This window comes from Grampus griseus (genome assembly GCF_964374135.1).
Source record: "Grampus griseus genome assembly, chromosome: 8".
Classification (NCBI taxonomy): domain Eukaryota; kingdom Metazoa; phylum Chordata; class Mammalia; order Artiodactyla; family Delphinidae; genus Grampus; species Grampus griseus.
Window position 1 is genome coordinate 48635546 of NC_139002.1, and position 20822 is coordinate 48656367.

General features: G+C 39.0%; 1 protein-coding gene across 6 annotated transcripts in view; it reads left to right on the forward strand.

Moving 5' to 3' along the window:
• The window catches only part of DLG2 (discs large MAGUK scaffold protein 2), a gene marked incomplete at its 5' end in the record, with an annotated part of 938475 nt that overhangs the window by 512706 nt on the left and 404947 nt on the right, over positions 1-20822 (forward strand). For all 6 annotated transcript variants that reach the window (XM_082659633.1, XM_082659629.1, XM_082659630.1 and 3 more), the window contains one exon: positions 7335-7403. In XM_082659633.1, coding sequence (XP_082515759.1) covers positions 7335-7403 — 69 coding nt within the window. The remainder of the gene's footprint in view (positions 1-7334; positions 7404-20822) is intronic.

Below are 20822 nucleotides of genomic sequence, written 5' to 3' on the forward strand. Positions count from 1 at the left end.
TTAGTCCATTTACATTTAAGGTAATCACTAATATGTATGTTCTTATTGCCATTTTATTGTTTTGTATTTCTTTTTGTACACCTTTTTTTTTCTTTTGTTCTCTTATCTTACGGTTTGATGACTATCTTTAGTGTTATCCTTGGATTCCTTTTTCTTTTTTGTTTGTATCATTATAGATTTCTGGTTTGCCGTTACCATGAGTTTTTTTTTTACAGTGGTCTGTATATATATGCAGCTGTTTTCAATTGCTGATCTCTTCATTTCAAATGCATTTTAAACACCCTTGATTTGTACTCTCCTCCCCTCATGCTGTTTTTGATACCATACTTTACATCTAGTTGTTTTGTGTATCCTTTAACCACTTATTGTGGATACAGATGACTGTACTACTTTTCTCTTTTAACCTCCCTACTAGCTTTGTGTGTGGATGATTTCCTACGTTTACTGTATGTTTGCCTTTACAAGTGAGCTCTTTCCTTCTGTACTTTTCTTGTTTCTAGTTGTGGCCTTTTCTTTCTTGCCCAGAGAATTTCCTTTAACATTTGCTGTAAAGCTGGTTTGGCTTTACAACAATTCTTTTAGCTTTTGAAAGCTTTAAGTTTTAGCTGTGCTTTCTTTCCTTGGTTCTTTCCACTACAATTCTCAGAATTCCATCTGGCTGGCCTCTCTGCCTCAAGAAGTGAAAGAGCCAGGCAGTTGTCACCTATAATTTCTTAGTCATGGTAGAACTAGCAGCATGCTATGTATGTAGCCAATGATACAGAAAGGATGAAACCTACTTGGTCCCAAGGGGAAGATATTTGATTTTTTTTTTTTAAATACCACTTAGAAGCTATCAGGTAGCTTCTAATACCGACTGCAATTACTGCTTAAATGTTAGTATCAGGGTATAACAAAAATTCCCGTGCATCTGTAGGTCTTGACTGTCAGGTAATTCACCATATATGTCTTAGTAGAGTAAAAGGGTAATTACATGTTGTAAAAAGCTCTGTTTGTTCCAGATTTACATGCTAGGAGAAATTGGCTGACTTTGTGTAACACAAAAGGAGTCAATTTCTGTGAGCACTTCATTGGTACCTTTTGCACTTAATCTAAGTGTCACTAAAACTTTTAAAGGGACATTTTTGGAATAACTTGGGGCAGAATATTAAAGTAATTAGTTTAAGGTAGTGATAAGTGAGATTACTGAATATTTCTTTGTTTTCATTATATGGGCCAGGTTATTGGTGAGGAAGCTATCAGTGATTCCAGTTACTCATTAATCTTGCTTAGTAAGCATCATTGATCTTTACCCAAGAAATGCTGGTACTCTCTAAACCAGTGGAAGATAAATGGTAAAGGAAAAGCCTGAACAGTTTAAACAAAAAAATACAATTCACAAATAAGCACATAGAAAAGAAAAGGTCATTCTCATAAATAAAGAAATACTCATAAATCTGAGGCATCATTTTATACCTAGTATCAATTTTTTTTAATTATAATAGCTGGGCTTATAAGATTGTGGTGAAACTGGCACATATACGTATGTTTTTAGAAGCAATAAAATGGTAGAAATTTTGAAAAGTAATTAATAACATAAGTCATAAAACATAACCAAATAAATATTTCCATTTGGGGGAATACATTCAAAGGAAATTGTCAAGTAAAAAAAAGTAATTGATATCACTATGTTCATTGCAGCATTGTTTATAATATTAAAACAACAGAAATAACCCAAATATCCATTTGTAAAAAAGGATGATTAAATAAATTACATCTTCAGAGTAAGTAACATTATATAACACCAAAATAATAATTATGGAAACCTTGCCAGGAGTGATTAAATTATAATGTAAGGGGGGGAGGAGGAATGCAGATATGAAGTTATATATGGTCTGTGTATATTTAAAATGATATGAAACACATGTGGAAATACAGAGAATCAGTAGCATAGAGTTTAAAGTACATACACTTGGCAACAAGAGGGGCTTTAGTTTGAATTCTGGCTCCATATTTGCAAGCTGTTGTTTTCTGACATGTTAAGTTCTTTGTGTTTTCTTAAATATAAAATGGGGATTCTCATAACTTCCTTATAGGACAGCTCTGAGAATTAAATTAGATGATTCTGTAAAGTCTGAGACAAGGCAGTGGAATTATATGTGAATTTTTTTTACTCTCATTTTGATTTCCATTAATTTTTTTAATTGAAGTATAGTTGATTTACAATGTTGTGTTAGTTTTGGGTCTACAACAAAGTGATTCAGTTACGTATATGTATATGTGAATATATATATTTTTCATATTCTTTTCCATTATAGTTTATTACACAATATTGAATATACTTCCCTGTGCAATATAGGGACCTTGTTGTCTACCTATTTTATGTATAGTAGTTTATATCTGCTAATCCCAAAGTCCTAATTTATCCCTCTCTGCCCCCTTTTCCCTTTGGTAACCATAAGTTTGTTTTCTATGTCTGTGAATCTGTTTCTGTTTTGTAAATAAGTTCATTTGTATTTTTTAGATTCCACAACTAAGTGATATCATATGATATTTGTCTTTCCCTGTCTGACTTACTTCACTTAGTATGATAATCTCTAGGTCCATGTGGCAAATGGCATTATTTCATCCTTTTTTATGGATGAGTAATATTCCATTATGTATCTATACCACACGTTCTTTATCCATTCATCTGTTGATGGACATTTAGGTTGCTTCCATGTCTTCGCTATTGTAAATAGTGCTGCTATCAACACTGGAATGCATTTATCTTTTCGAATTAGAGTTTTCTCCAGATATACGCCTGGGAGTGGGATTGCTGGATCATATGGTAACTCTATTTTCAGGTTCTTAAGGAACTCCATACTGTTTACCATAGGGGCTGCACCAGTTTACATTCTCACCAACAGTGTAGGAGGGTTCCTTTTTCCCCACACCCTTTCCAGCATTTATTATTTGTAGACTTTTTGATGATGGTCATTCTGACTGGTGTGAGGTGATACCTCATTGTAGTTTTGATTTGCATTTCTTTAATAATTAGCAATGTTGAGCATCTTTTCATGTGCCTGTTAGCCAACCCAATATGTGTCTTATTTGGAGACGTCTATTTAGGTCTTCTCATTTTTTGATGGACTGTTTGGTTTTTTTGTTATTGAGTTTTATGAGCTGTTTGTATATCTTGGGAATTAACCCTTGTTGGTCACATCATTTGCAATATTTTCTCCTGTTCCCTATGTTGTCTTTTTGTTTCCTTTGCTATGCAAAAGCTTGTAAATTTGATTAGGTCCCATTTGTTTGTTTTTGCTTTTATTTCTATTGCCTGTGGGGAGTGACCTAAGAAAACACTGCTACGATTTATGTCAGAGATTTTTTTTTTTATTGAAGTATAGTTGATTTACAGTGTTAATTTCTGCAGTACAGCAAAGTGATTCAATTATACATATATACATTTTTTATATTCTTTTCCATATGGTTTATCACAGGATATTGAATATAGCTCCGTGTGCTATACAGTAGGACCTTGTTGTTTATCCATTCTATATATAATAGTTTGCATCTGCTAACCCCAAACTCCCAATCCATCCCTCCCCCACCCCACTCCCCCTCGGCAACCACCAGCCTGTTCTTTGTTAATCTATTTCTGTTTTGTAAGTAAGTCCATTTGTATCATTTTAGATTCCACATCTAAGTGATATCATATTACTTGTCTGTCTCTGATTTACTTCACTTAGTATGATAATCTCTGTCCATCCATGTTGCTGAAAATGGAATTATTTCATTCTTTTTATGATTAATATTCCAGTGTTGTGTATATGTGTGTGTGTATATATATATGTGTGTGTATATATACACCACATCTTTATCCATTCATCTGCCTTTGGACATTGGTTGCTTCCATGTCTTGGCTATTGTGAATAGTGCTGCTATAAACACTGGGGTACATGTATCTTTTCAAGTTACAGTTTTCGTCTTTTCCAGGTATATGACCAGGAGTGGGATTGCTGTATCATACTGCCAACTCTATTTTTAGATTTTAGTTTTTGAGGAACCTCCATACTGTTTTCCATAATGGCTGTACCCATTTACATTCTCACCAACAGTATAGGAGTGTTCCCTTTTCTCCACACCCTCTCCAACATTTGTTATTTGTAGACTTTTTAATGATAGCCATTCTAACCAGCATGAGATGATACCTCACTGTAGTTTTAATGTGCATTTCTCTAGTAATTAGCCACGTAGAGCAACTTTTTATGTGCCTGTTGGCCGTCTATGTGTCTTCTTTGGAGATATGTCTATTTAGGTCTCCTGCTCATTTTCTGATTGGGTCTTTATTTTTTTGATATTGAGCTGAATAATTGTATATTTTGGAGATTAATCCCTTGTCGGTTGCATCATATGCAAATATATTCTCCCATTCCATAGGTTGTGTTTTCATTTTGTTTCCTTTGCTATGCAAAAGCTTGTAAGTTTGACTGAGTCCCATTTGTTTATTTTTGCTTTTATTTATATTGCTTTGGGAGACGGACCTAAGAAAACATTGCTACAATTTATGTCAGAATGTTTTGTGTGTGTTCTCTTCTAGGAGTTTTACAGATCCAGTCTTAAATATTTAGGTCTTTGATCCGTTTGGGGTTTATTTTTGTGTATGGTGTTAGAGAGTGTTCTAATTTCATTTTTTTTACATGTAGCTGTCCAGTTTACCCAGCACCACTTATTGAAGAGACTGTCTTTTCTCCATTGTATATTCTTGCCTTCTTGTTGTAGATTAATTTTGACCATAAGTGCATGGGTTAATTTCTGGGTTTTCTGTCCTGTTCCATTGATTCATATGTCTGTTTTTGTGCCAGCACCATACTGTTTTTATTACTGTAACTAACTTTGTAGTATTGTCTGAGAGGGTTATACCTCCAGCTTTTTTCTTTTTCCTCAGAATTGCTTTGGCAATTCTGGGTCTTCTGTGGTTCCATATAAATTTTAGAGTTATTTGTTCAAGTTCTGTGGAAAATGTCATGGGTAATTTGATAGGGATCACATTAAATCTGTAGATTGCTTTGGATAGTATGGTCATTTAAACAATATGAATGCTTCCAATCCAAGAGCATGGGTTATCTTTCCATTTCTTTGCCTCATCTTCAGTTTCCTTTATCAGTGTTTTATAGTTCTCAGCATATGTCTCATCTCCTTGGTCAGGCTTATTCCTAAGTATTTTTTTATGCAATTTTAAAGGGGATTTTTTTTTACGTTCCCTTTTTGATATTTCATTGCTAGTGTAAAGAAATGCAACAGATTTCTGTATATTAATTTTGTATCCTGCAACTTTACCAAATTCATTGATGAGCTCTAGTAGTTTTCTGGTGGTGCCTTTAGGATTTTCTCTGTATAGTATCATGTCAGCTGCATATAATGACAATTTTTCCTCTTCCCTTCCAATCTGGATACATTTTATTTCTTCTTTCTTGATTGCTGTGGCTGATTTCTATTAATTTTATAATGTTGTTTTTACAACAGAAAACATTTTAATAATTTGATATTGACCACCAAAGTAAGTTATAATATACTCACAAATCTACACCTTGTGGCATTGACTATATGGCTAATTGAAGTGATCTAAATAATTAATTATGCTTATTTAGTACAAAAGAAAGATCTCAAAGTGCACACTCTGCTAAATCATATGTTTATTTAACACTTATGTAGCTTTTACCATGTAAGACAGACAGACACTGTTCTAAACACTGTATTCATTGAATACCCTATGAGGAAGGTACTGTTACAGAGAACTTTAAGGAACTCAATCAAGGTCACATTGGTCTGTGTGGCAGAGCTGAAATTTGTACTCAGGCAGCCTGGCTACATGGTCCAGCTCCTCAATGCTATGCTGCCTTTCAGTTGGCCAATCAAAACACACTTAGTGGACATAAGTGATGATCGGCACTATGAGGGATGCCAGGAAACAAAGGATACTATCCTTAATTTGAAGATGACCATTCTCTAGGCCTTAGCCATAGTCCCCAAATTCTGCTCTCTCAACCTCAGATAAATGTCATCCATGTCACAGCTAAATGCTAGTCACAGAGAAACACCTCCTCTCACCCATAATAACAAAAGTTCTGAATGAAAACCTGCAGCCTGTTTGCTTGGCTCTGTATGGCAATGTCTGTCAGTGTTTTCAAAGTATGTGCTGAGAAGTCTTAGAATTGTGTGAAGTTGCCTCATGTTCTGCAAATATTTTACTCAAGTTTCTCTCTATACATATATTTGTATATACACACCTTTACACACTACATGTATATGTAACTAATGTTACAAATAAGTTTTTAAACTAATACTACAAACTAAAATTACACACTGAAATACCATTTATTGTATACTTTAATACATAGGAAACTCACAATTCATTACAATATGCTCTTGGATTGTCATTGTGCATATCTCAGATGAAAGAGTCTCCCTAATTGAAGAGTATTCTGAGATTGTAAGACAAATTCTTTCAAAGCCAAAAAAACTGTTACCATTTGGAAGGTGATATGATGGTTAAGAAGAATGACACGTCTAGATACCATTTCGAGCACAGGTATTTACCACATGAATTTGGGCAAGTTTTAAATCTTCCTTACCTTAATTTCCTCATCTGTCAAATGGGACAGTACATACCTCATAGAGTTGTAAGAAATAATATACCTAGAAAAGTAACTCAGGCAATAAGTACTCAATAAGTATTAGATACTACTATACATACAATATAATTTCTAGTGCAAATACTTATCTATAAAATCAGTCTTACCTTGTTATCATGCAACCAAATATGGAATAACCTTAAGTTCTAACTAATGTTGATATGCAACTGGAAATCCCATTTTTCAAGTTTTTGTGTTCATTCAACAGTTGAATTATTGTTATTTTTACAAGTATGCAAATATAAACTAATAAATTTATACTAATTAAATACTACTACAATTTTCAAATTTGCTGTTTAAAACTTTGTTAGAAAAAAATGTTCTGCCTTAAAAAAATAATATATTGAATCATAGTGAAATTTGTTTTTATGTTACCTTATTCCAAGGGGAAAATAATTACCTCTTCCAAATATATGTATTTCTTTTCATGGCTACCCTTCATTTAAAGCTTGCTTTTGAATAATACATGTTGAAATCAAATTATAACGAAATATTAGCCCCTTATCTGGTAGAGTGTTATACTGGGGTGGACGATTCTGCTTATCACCAAAGAACAGTCAGTTAATGTCTCCTGTATTTCTTCCAAGATTGATTCTTTTCATGGCAATAAGACTATTAGAATGTGCAAAGATATTTTAAATAAATGATTGTGTTTGTTTTTTCTTTCTTTTCTTGCAGTCATTCCCAACACAGCACTACAACCCGCCAGCCTTCAGTGAGTCTCCAACGGGCCATCTCCCTGGAAGGGTAAGACGATAAGAATATGGAGCCTTCTCTTAAACCAAACCGAGCACTTGTCACTTTGAGCATAAATTCTTTCCTTCCTTCCTTCCTCCCTCCCTCCCCATGTTACCCCTTTTTTTCTTTCTGTTAGCAAATCTCTGAAGCTTATGTTATATATATGCCAAGCACCGTGCGAGGTACTACACTGAACAAGTCAAATAAGATCTTTTCCTTCAGAGGACTCATTATCTATTGAGAGTGACAGAAATATAAACACACACCTGCACATAACAGTGTAAGCATCACACAGGAAATACGTATGAGGGATTAATGAAGGATCCAGAAAGGATATCTGACCGAGAATGGGTATCAAAGAGGGAGGGGGGGAACAGGTCAGGATGGTTTCAGAGAAGATATAACTCTCAAGCTGAGAACTGAAGCATCTGTGGATATTTGCCTGACTGACAGATATTGGAAGGAAGGGTACTCCCTGCAGGAGAAAGAGCACATGCAAAAACATGAACATCTAAGCAGATTTCAGATGTCAAAAGGCCACTGAGTGATTTCGCGCAAGTTGTGCAAGGCAGGAAATGAGAATGTGATGTTGGCTGGCCAGGCTTACGTGTAGAGGACTTAGTATTTCGTATTTCTAAATTCCCCAATCAGATAGAAGCTGAAGGGGCTGAGAAGAAGGAGTTAATATTTCCATCCACTTGCTTTATAATCGCAACTGATTTAATTGACAACACTTAATTGGTTACTGTATAAAAATTAAATCACTATTTTTCCAATATCTGTTACCAACTATGCTTTGTTCAACCCTATTTCTCAATGACAAGTAGACTTCCTTAATGGCATTTCAGTTAAAATCTCTATTATTTAGTCTATTTTAAAATCTTGTGTTTTCAGTCAAACCTCTGTCTCTCTTTCCAACATAATTAAGACTTGGGGTCCACCAAAGTGCTCTGCAGTTGATAGAGGAGTGATCTGCTCTCTCTCTCATACCACCCTCTAGATCTTCCTTTCTCTTAGATTTCTTCTCTGGTAGAAATGAAGTTGTTTAAAAAAAAAAATGGGAAATGGCATTCCTCACATTCTCCTGTGGCAGTCCTCCTTTCTGTTGGCTATCACGGGTGATGTAGCCTGGATGGGTAGAGAACCAAACACGCACCAATGCTAAGAAACTCAACTCCCCCAGCACGTGGTCCCCTGGGAGCATCAGCAAGCTTTTCTACAAAACCCCCTGGCAGTAGCACACTATAGTCCTCTGATGCACTCACCCACTTTGCCCCAGCTGCGTCAGTCCCTCCTCACAAGCACATAGTCACCCTTTCTCATCTGTCCTCAGCAGCTTCAAATGTGAGCTTGCAGACATGAGCAGCATGCATCTTTCCTACCCCTCAGGTGGAACTTACTAGGGCTAGTCCTTGCCTCCTTTCTTTCTCCCTGCCTGACATTCTCATCTTCTCTCCCCAGGGCAAGTCAGCAAACTCCATGACCTAGTGGACATCCACTTGGGAGGGAGATGTTAGCCTTTCCTTCCTGGAACAGCATAAATCTTATAAACACTTCATGGGGTGCCCTTTCTTGCCTTTAGCGAAGGAAATCCACTGCATGTCCGCAAACCCATGGGAACGTGAGTGAAAGGAATGTGACCTCTGCATGAACACTGCCCTCCCCTCAAAAGGATACCTCCTTCTCTTCCTAGTCCTACTCTTCTGTTTTTGGCAGTAAAGAACATCAAACAATTTTAGCTCCTCTATTAAAAAAGAAAACAAAAACTGAGATAGGAGTGGGGGAGGAGTCAAGATGGCAGAATAGGAGGACATGGAGTTCACCTCTCCCCATAAGTACATCAAGAATGGAACAATTCTGACAGAGCACTTGCTGAACACTAGCAGAGGACCTCGGACACCTAAAAGGACGAGAACAATCCCCATGCAACTGGGTAGGACAAAAGAAATTTTAAAAAGACAAGAGGAAACAGGACACGACCTGCACCCCTTGGGGGGAACTGAAAGAGGAGAGGTTCCCACACCCAGGGAAGCCCCCTCGCTAGTAGGGAGACCAGCTGGGGAGCTTCAGGGGCTCAGAGGATAGCACAGCGACCAGTCTGTGGCAGGCAGGACAGAGTAAGACCTACATGAATGTTTGGTGCCACAGCCCGGCACGTCCCAGCCTGAGACATGTGTCTGCTGGTGCGGACAGAGGCTGGGTGCTAGAACCTGGGGTTTGGAGAGCAGACTCAGGGAGGGGACTGCTGTTAGCTGCAAAGAGAGAGCCTGAAGGTATGGGAGTACAGAGCTCTACAAGCGGGAATGTTTGTGGAAGAAGCCCTGGCCACCATTGCAGCCCCCTTCCCCACGTGCCAGCCCCTGCCTCCCTGGGCACTAGAAGGGGCTCCTGCCTGAGCAGGCTTGCAGGCCTCACCCTCCTTGGCCACGGCCTGCAAGAGCAGGCTCACATGCCCCACCCACTGCGGCTGCCTCCTTCACCCCTGCCCACCCCAGCAGGCTGGCATTTGCCCCACCTGTTGCTGCCTCTGACCCCACCCACCTAGGCAGGCTCTGGGGCAGCCTCGGGAACAGACACTGGTGGAAGGCCCACATGCAGAGGTGGGGCTGAAACCACAGCTGAGCCTCATGGGCCATGCAACTAAGGAAGAAGAGCGGAAATCTCTCCTCACAGCTGTGGGAACTGCGGATTTACACCCCAGCTGCCAGCTCTGTAAACTCAGCACCTGCAGAATATCCAAATGAGTGAGTGCTCCCCCAGCTGAGATGGGTCTAGCTTTAGCAACTGTGGGTTTGTGGGCACATACACATGGGGACTAGACCGGGCCAGAATCTGAGCTGCCTCCATAGCTCCCACAGCAGGTCTTGGTGCACAATTACTGCAGTCCTGGGACCTGACTGCAGTGGATCTGTGCTGGTAGTCTGGTGAAAGCAACGCCTGAAAGACACCAGGGCCAATTGCCGGCATACCCGTTGTTAAGGTGGGTCTGAGAGCAGTTCCAGCAATAGTATAATTTATGAGCCAGCACAACAGGTGAAAAGTGATGCAACAGAGCACACTCACAGTTGAACAGCTCTGGAGGAGGAAAACTCAGTGGTTTCTCTCCCAGAGAGAGTGCTCCAATCCTGCCTATGTCACACTGCAGGTCAGAAACACAGCTCAGAAACAGATCTCGGGGCCTCTACTCCAACTGGAGAGCAGACCCTGCCCCTGACAGGGCAGTGACAACCTCAGAGCAAGGGGAGGCCCCCATTCAATATCCAGTGCAGGCTCAGGTCACCACAACATCAGTCACTCCTCTTACCAAGGGGATAATGGCCAGCATACACTGAGGAAAGAGGTGGCAGACAAGCATATTAAAAACAGCTCTAGCACCAAAAAATATTAAACCCACTTAGGCTACACAGGGACGTTCCCACATAAAAACAGCCCTACAAGACAGTCTGAGGGTCAGGCATCGGGAGAAAGAACCGCCCCCCCAGAGCATTTGGCTTTGAAGGCCAGTGGGTCCTGAGTGCAGGAGCTCCACAGGACTGGGAGAAACAGAGACTCCACTCTTGGAGGGCGCACACAAGGTCTCACATGCACTGGGACCCAGCACAAAGCAATACCTCCATAGGAACCAGGGCTAGACCTAACTAGGGGTCTTGGAGGGTCTCCTGAGGAGGCAAAGGTCAGCGGTAGCTCACTCTGGGGGCAAGGAAACTGGTGGCAGAGGCCCCAGGGAACACTGATCAGCATGATCTCTCCCAGAGGTCCCATTTTTGGCACCAAGACCTGGCCCCACCCAAAAGCCTACAAGTTCCAGAGCTGGAATGCCTCAGGCCAAACAACCAGCAAAACAGGAATACAGCTCCACCCACCAGCAGACAGGCTGCCTAAAGTCATACTGAGCTCACAGCTACCTCAAAACGCACCCCTTGACACGGCCCTGCCCACCAGAGAGACAAGACCCAGCTCCACCCACCAGACAGCAGGCACCAGTCCCTTCCACCAGGAAGCCTGCACAAACCCCAGGACCAACCTCACCCACAGGAGGCAGACAACAGAACTAAGAGAAACTATGATCCTGCAGCCTGTGGAAAGGAGACCACAAACACAGAAAGGTAGACAAAAGGAGATGACAGAGAAATATGTTGCAAATGAAGGAACAAGATAAAAACTCACAAGAACAACTAAATCAAGAGGAGATAGGCAATCTACCTGAAGAATAATTCAGAGTAATGATAGTAAAGATGATCCAAAAGTTCAGAAAAAGAATGGAGGCACAGACTGAGAAGATACAAAAAAAATGTTTAACAAGGAGCTAGAAGATTTAAAGAACAAACAGAGATGAACAACACATTAACTGGAAGGAATCAATAGCAGAATAACTGAGGCAGAAGTGAGCTAGAAGACAGAGTGGTGGAAATCACTGCCACAGAACAAAATAAAGACAAAAAATGAAAAGAAATGAGGACAGTCTCAGAGACATCTGGGACAACATTAAACGCACCAACATTCACATTACAGGTGTCAACAAAGGAGAAGAGAAAGAGAAAGGGCCTGAGAAAATATTTGAAGATATTATAGCCAAAAACTTCCCTAATATGAGAAAGGAAACACTCAAGTCCAGGGAGTGCAGAGAGTCCCATACAGGATGAACCCAAGGAGGAACACAGACATATATTAATCAAACTGGAAAAAATTAAAGAGAAAGAAAAAATATTAAAGACAACAAGGGAAAAGCAACAAATAACATACAAGGGAATCTCCATAAAGTTTTCAGCAGAAACTCTGCAGGCCAGAAGGGAGCGGTAAAATATATTTAAAGTGATGAAATGGAAAAAGCTACAACCAAGAATACTCTACCCAGCAAGGCTTTAATTCACATTTGACAGAGAAATCAAAAGCTTTACAGACAAGCAAAGGCTAAGAGAATTCACCACCAAACCACGTTTACAACAAATGCTAAAGGAACTTCTTTAGGTGGAAAGAGACGAGCAACTTAATACACCCTTGTGTATATATAGACAGCTATATCAAAACCTCATGGGGGGACTTCCCTGGTGGCACAGTGGTTAAGAATCCACCTGCCGGGCTTCCCTGGTGGCGCAGTGGTTGAGAGTCCACCTGCCGATGCAGGGGATGCGGGTTCGTGCCCCGGTCCAGGAAGATCCCACGTGCCGCGGAGTGGCTGGGCCCGTGAGCCACGGCCGCCAGGCCTGCGCGTCCGGAGCCTGTGCTCCACAACAGGAGAGGCCACAGCAGTGAGAGGCCCGCATACCACAAAAAAAAAAAAAAAAAAAGAATCCACCTGCCAGTGCAGGGGACATGGGTTCAAGCCCTGGTCTGGGAAGATCCCACATGTGGCAGAGCAACTAAGCCTGTGTGCCACAACTACTGAGCCTGCGAGCCACAAGTACTGAGTTCGCGTGCTGCAACTACTGAAGCCCGCGAGCCTAGAGCCCATGCTCCACAACAAGAAGCCACCGCAATGAGAAGCCCGCACACTGCAACAAAGAGTAGCCCCCACTTGCCGCAACTAGAGAAAGCCCATGCACAGCAACGAAGACCCAGCACAGCCATAAACAAACAAGCAAGCAAACAAATAAATTTTTTTTAAAAAGAATAAAACTTAAAAATTTTAAAAACCTCATGGGAACTGCAAACCAAAAAACTACAATAGATACACACACACACACACACAACCCAAACACACACTAAAGATAGTCATCAAATCACAAGAGAACAAAAGAGGAAGGGAAGGAAAAAAAGCTACAAAAACAATTCCAAAACAATTTTTTTAATTGTCAATAGGAACATACATATTGATAATTACCTTAAATGTAGTAGGAACATACATATTGACAATTACCTTAAATGTAGTTGGATTAAACGCTCCAACCAAAAGACATAAACTGGCTGAGTGGATACAAAAACAAGACCCGTATATATACTGTCTACAAGAGACCCACTAGGGACACATACAGATTGAAAGTAAGAGGATGGAAAAGGGTATTCCACGCAAAAGGAAACCAAAAGAACGATGGAGTAGCAATACTCATATCAGACGAAATAGACTTTAAAATAAAGACTGTTACAAGAGACAAGGAAGAACACTACATGATCAATCCAAGAAGAAGATATAACAATTGTAAATATGTATGCACCCAACATAGTAGCACCTCAATATATAAGCCAAATGCTAACAGCCATAAAAGGGGAAATCGAGAGTAACACAATAATAGTGGGGGACTTTAACACCCCACTTACACCAATGGACAGATCATCCAGACAGAAAATCAGTAAGTAAACACAGGCCTTAAATGACACATTAGACCAGATGGACTTAATTTTTCCATCCAAAAGCAGAAGAATATACTTTCTTCTCAAATGCACATGGAACATTCTCCAGGATAGATCATATATTGGGCCACAAATCAAGCCTCAGTAAATTTAAGAAAAATGAAAACATATCAAGCATCTTTTCATACCACAAGGCTATGAAATTAGAGATCAATTATAGGAAAAAAAAAACTGTAAAAAAACACAAACACGTACAGATTAAACAATATGTTACTAAACAACCAGTGGATCACCAAAGAAATCAAAGAGGAAATCAAAAAATACCTAGAGACAAATGACAACAAAAACACTATGATCCAAAACCTATGGGACACAGCAAAAGCAGTTCTAAGAGGTAAGTTTTTAGCAATACAATCTTACCTAAGGAAACAAAATCTCAAATAAACAACCTAACATTACAACTAAAGCAACTAGAGAAAGAAGAAGAAACAAAACCCAAAGTTAGTAGAAGGAAAGAAATCATAAAGGCCAGGGCAGAAATAAATGAAATAGAGACTAAAAAATAAAAAAGATCAGTGAAACTGAAAGCTGGTTCTTTTTCCTTTTTCTTTGAAAAGATAAACAAAATTGATAAACCATTAGCCAGACTCATCAAGAAAAAAAGGGAGAGGGCCCAAGTCAATAAAATCAGAAATGAAAAAGGAGAAATTACAACTGACACCACAGAAATAAAAAGGATCATAAGAGACTACTACAAGCAACTATACACCAATAATATGGACAACCTAGGAGAAAAGGACAAATTCTTAGAAAGGTACAATGTTCCAAGACTGAACCAGGAAGAAATAGAAAATATGAACAGACCAATCACAAGCACTGAAATTGAAACTCTGATTAAAAAACTTCCAACAGGGCTTCCCTGGTGGTGCAGTGGTTGAGAGTCTGCCTGCCGATGCAGGGGACACGGGTTCGTGCCCCGGTCCAGGAAGATCCCACATGCCGTGAAGCAGCTGGGCCTGTGAGCCATGGCCGCTGAGCCTGCACGTCGGGAGCCTGTGCTCCGCAACGGGAGAGGCCACAACAGTGAGTGGCCCGCGTACCGCAAAAAAAAAAAAAAAAAAAAAAAAAAAACTTCCAACAAACAGAAGTCCAAGACCAGATGGCTTCACAGGTGAATTCTATCAAACATTTAGAGAAGAGTTAACACCTATCCTTATGAAACTATTCCAAAAAAACTGAGAGGAATTAACACTCCCAAACTCATTTTATGAGGCCGCCATCACCCTGATACCAACCAGGCAAAGATACCACAAAAAAAAAAAAATTACAGGCCAATATCACTGAAGAACATAGTTGCAAACATCCTCAACAAAATACCAGCAAACTGAATCCAACAACACATTGAAAGAGTCATACACCATGATCAAGTGGGATTTATCAATATCCACAAATCAATCACTGTGATACACCACATCAACAAATTGAAGAATAAAAACCATGTGATCATCTCAATAGATGCAGAAAAAGCTTTGGACAAAATTCAACAGCAATTTATGATAAAAAGAAAGTGGGCATAGAGGGAACCTACGTCAATATAATAAAGGCCATATATGACAAACCCACAGCTAACATCATTCTTTTTTTTTTTTTTTGCTGTACGTGGGCCTCTCACTGTTGTGGCCTCTCCCATTGCAGAGCACAGGGTCTGGACACACAGGCTCAGCAGCCATGGCTCATGGGCCCAGCCGCTCTGCAGCATGTGGGATCTTCCCGGACCAGGGCACGAACCCATGTCCCCTGCATTGGCAGGCAGACTCTCAACCACTGCGCCACAAGGGAAGCCCTAACATCATTCTTGATGGTGAAAAACTGAAAGCATTTCATCCAAGATCAGGAAGAAGACTTTCATTCAACATAGTATTGGAAGTCCTAGCCATGGCAATCAGAGAAGAAATCAAAGGAATCCAAATTTGAAAAGAAGAAGTAAAACTGTCACTATTTGCAGATGTCATGATACTATACATAGAAAATCCTAAAGACGACACTAGAAAACTACTAGAGCTCATCAATGAATTTGGTATAGTTGCAAGATACAAAATTAATGCACAGAAATCTCTGGCATACTTATACACTAACAACAAAAGATCAGAAAGAGAAATTAAGGAAACAATCCCATTTACCATCATATCAAAAAGAATAAAACACCTGGGAATAAACCTACATAAAGAGGCAAAAGACCTGTATGCAGAAAACAATAGGATGCTGATAAAAGAAATCAAAGATGACACAAAGAGATGGAGAGATATACCATGTTCTTGGATTGGAAGAATCAACATTGTCAAAATGACTATACGGCCCAAAGCAATCTACAGATTCAATGCAATCCCTATCAAATTACCAATGGCATTTTTCACAGACTAGAACAAAAAAATTCACAATTTGTTTGGAAATACAAAAGACCCCGAATAGCCAAAGCAATGTTAAGAGAAAAAAACAGAGCTGGAGGAATCAGGCTCCCTGAGTTCAGACTATACTACAAAGCTACAGTCATCAAAACAGTATGGTACTGGCACAAAAACAGAAATATAGATCAATGGAACAAAATAGAAAGTCCAGAGATAAACCCACGCACTTATGGTCAACTAATCTATGACAAAGGAGGCAAGAATATACAATGGAGGACAGTCTTTTCAATAAGTGGTGCTGGGAAAACTGCACAACTACATGTAAAAGAATGAAATTAGAACACTCCCTTACACCATACACAAAAATACTCAAAATGGATTAAAGACCTTAATGTAAAACTGGATACTATAAAACTCTTAGGGGAAAACATAGGCAGAACACTCTCTGACATAAATATCTTTTTTGATCTTCTCCTAGAGTAATGAAAATAAAAACAAAAATAAACAGATTAAATTAAATTAAATGTAAAAGCTTTTTCACAGCAAAGGAAACCATAAACAAGATGAAAAGACAACCCACAGGATAGGAGAAAATATTTGCAAATGATGCAACCAACAAGGGATTAATCTCCAAACTATAAAAACAGCTCATGCAGCTCAATGTCAAAAAAAAAAAAAAATCCCAAAACGGGCAGAAGACCTAAATAGACATTTCTCCAAAGAAGACATACAGATGGCCAAAAAGCACATGAAAAGATGCTCAACATCACTAATTATTAGAGAAATGCAAATCAAAACTATGAGGTACCACCTCACACCAGTCAGAATGGCCATGATCAAAAAAAAAAAAAAAAAAAAAACACTACAAACAATAAATGCTGGAGAGGGTGTGGAGAAAAGGGAACCCTCCTACACTGTGGGTGGTCATGTAAATTGGTACAACCATTAAGGAGAATAGTATGGAGGTTCCTTAAAAAACTAACTATAGAACTACCATATGATTCTGCAATCCCACAGCTGTGCATATATTTGGAGAAAACCATAATTCAAAAAGATACATGCACCCCTGTGTTCACTGCAACACTATTTACAATAGCCAAGACATGGAAGCAACCTAAATGTCCATCGACAGATGAATGGATAAAGAAGATGTGGTACATATATACAGTGGAATATTACTCAGCCATTAAAAGGAATGAAATTGAGTCATTTGTAGACACATGGATAAATGAGTTGTGGTATATATATACAATGGAATACTACTCAGCCATAAAAAAGAACGAAATAATGCCATTTGCAGCAACATGGGTGGACCTAGAGATTATCATACTAAGTGAAGTAAGCCAGACAGAGAAAGACAAGTATCATATGATATCACTTACATGCGGAATCTAGTAAAAAAGAAATCATACAAATAAACTTATTTACAAAACAGAAACTCACAGATCTCGAAATCAAACTTATGGTTACCAAAGGGGAAATATGGGGGGAAGTGATAAATTAGGAGATTGGGATTAGTATATACACACAACTATATATAAAATAGATAACTAATAAGGACCTACTGTATAGCATAGGCAACTCTACTCAACATTCTGTAATAACCTATATGGGAGGTGAATCTGAAAAAGGATGGAGACACATATATATATATATATATATATATATATAACTGATTCACTTTGCTGTACACCTGAAACTAACACAACACTGTAAATCAACTATACTCCAATAAAAGAAAACAGAGATGGGCGTGGATGACTAAACAGAAACTTTGCTCTGGAAGAATTAAGTAACTCTTTTCTCAACAGTAAGTAACTCATTTCTCAACAGTAAACTACTATCTCCATCGTGACATTTGTTATTTTCCATTAAAAAAAAAAAAAAGACACAGAAGTTCTCAGTCAATACTTCAGACCATTTGGTTCTGTAATAATGTACAAGATGGTCTAGATCATGGATCTTCACCAGACTCCCAGAATTTAAACCAGGGCTAAGGAAGTTGCTAGCTATGTGATAGCAAGTTACTTGATTTCATTGTGCCTCAGTTTCCTAATTAATGTAAAATGGAAATACTGATGATGATTCCTTGTAGAGTTCTTTCAAGAATTAAAATTATATATACATACAATTTAATTTTTTATAATAGTACTGGCATTATATGTGTGTGACAGTAGTTGCTGTTGTTGTTATACATAATATATACTTAATAAGGCATGAGAGTTTCTAATATATATTAAATAAGGATTTGTTAAAAGTCAGGGACGGGTATCTTTGCTATATTCTGGAGAGGCATTTTCCTATATATATGGGTAATAATCGTTTGTGGAAGCAATTCAAATCATTGTTTGAGTTTGCCTCATTGCTGAGTTCATATTTATATTAAAAATACTTTAATTACCAAGATTATATTTAAGTGCTTATTAAACAAGGAAAGAATAACCTAAGCTGTTTTCTACACATCAGTTTATCCTCAGTGCCAAAAGAAGAATTTAGGACTAGAGTAAGAAATGTTCTTACATTTCTAGTATATATATCTTAAAAAGTTAAAGTAAAGAGACCACTTCAAAACATGAGAGGAAATAATCTTTGCCGCCTGGGAGCATTCTCCAGTTGGACTTGAGAACATCCACCAGTCATCACCTGCAGTGCAAGTTCGTGCAGGCTTGTGACTGTACCCTCCATACTACCCTCCTTGGTTTTCTCCTTCTAGAAAGTGCCATAGTTTAGACAAAACTCTTCCACAAAACACAGTTGCTTGTCATATCCTCCAAAGAATGTGCCTGGTTTTGAATTCTGCATGTAAAATTGGATATGTGGAAAGGACCAAGGAAAAGACATCCAGAGTTAACAAAGGGGTGAGACAGCATTTTATCAAGAAAACGCTAACAGGATTAGGATGCTTCGGTTTCAAGAAGAAAGCTTCATTAGACGCTTAATGAGATCATATTCAAAATGTGCAATTTACTGGGAACAAAAATAGTACAAATTCATGGCTATTTCTTCGAGGGAAGAGAAAAGAAACTAACATTTATCAGGTGCTTATTAGATGCCAGGCCATCTATCTATCCATCCATTCATCCATCCATCCATCTATGTATCTTACCTGATTTTATTTCCAAAATAGTCTTGTAAAATAGGCATCTTTTTTTTCTAAAAATGGAGTCTCAGACACATTAAGTAATTTTCCCAAAGACCTTTACATAGAAAATAGCAAGCCTAGATTGGAAATCAAATTTGACTTCACTGTCCAACTCCGTCGCCTATACTGTGGCATGAAAAATCTTTATTGAGGGCTTCCCTGGTGGTGCAGTGGTTGAGAGTCCGCCTGCCAGTGCAGGGGACACGGGTTCGTGCCCCGGTCCGGGAAGATGCCACATGCCGCAGAGCGGCTGGGCCCGTGAGCCATGGCCGCTGAGCCTGTGCATCCGGAGCCTGTGCTCCGCAAGGGGAGAGGCCACAACAGTGAGAGGCCCACGTACCACAAAAAAAAAAAAAAAAAAAAAGTCTTTATTGAGTGGGAAAGCACTGGTGCCACCATTTATAAGCCACATTCAGGCTAAGTTAGACACAGTGAAGAAGTTCCTAGGATAAGAAATGATAAAGAAGTAGAACTGACTCTCAGCCTAGAAATCACTAAGTAGAATGACTAGCCCAGCATCTGGGGAGGCACTGGAGGCCCACACGCACACTAAGTGCCTAAGGTGTTAGTTGTGGTAGAGATGAGGGTGTAGAGGCTGAGCTTACCACTGGTCTCCAGCTCACCTTCCTAGTTCTTTATAAAGACCTCCTTTGGCAGCGTGCAGGGTGGCTATCATCCCACAGTTCAGTCATTACACAAAGAAGCCTTCCTTCCGCTATGCTAAATAATGGCATTTCCTTCTAGAGCTATTTCCAAACCTTTTCCTTCTTTCTTCTTATTCACAAAAGCTTATTAGCAGTTTGCCAATAAGCAGTCTTTCAGCATTTTGCACTGTTTTCCACTTGAGTGAAATGACCTCTGTGATACATGCAGTCACTAACTCTAATTCTCTGTTAAGATGAAAACAAAAATGTGAAGGCCTTACCCTGATGTCATAACACAGAGTGATCCCATTTCTAAAAAACAGGAAACGGTATTCTCAGCTATGGCCCATCGTTCCAAGTGGTATAAAGCAGTTTGCCTCATATCTAGTTAACAATGAACTATGAAAAATATTCTGTTCCCTGCAATCATGGAAGAAAACTGACTCTGGAATCAAAGAATTCGTTTTGGATCCTGACCTCTCTTCTGTCTGTTGTTAATCTTAAACAGGACACATCCCCTCCCTAAGCATGAGCTGCCTCCCCAAAAGGGAGAAAAGCATAGCACTCACCAACTTCCTGTAAAAGCAGCGGGTACCTGTAGGGCCCTCAATAAGTACTAGCTGAATATATGCTTTGTCCAAGTATTGTGAGAAAACAAACAAAACTTTCATTTTTAAAGCTTAGGTTAGTTTGAAGACCCACGTTGAAACTTGTTATTAAATACATATATATGTACCTATGTATGTAAACCATTTCTTGATATAAAATAAAATATTTGAGGTAGAATTAATCTTGCATTGCTGGAATATTTAGAAGGGGAAACCTCAGTAATCCTCTACAAAGCCCAGAGCACTGAAGTTTATGCTATATATCCCAGCTGGCCATCAAATACATAGATAATGTGGCATACAGTCACTGTCACTGAATGCATAGTGGGAGAGGTATTTTT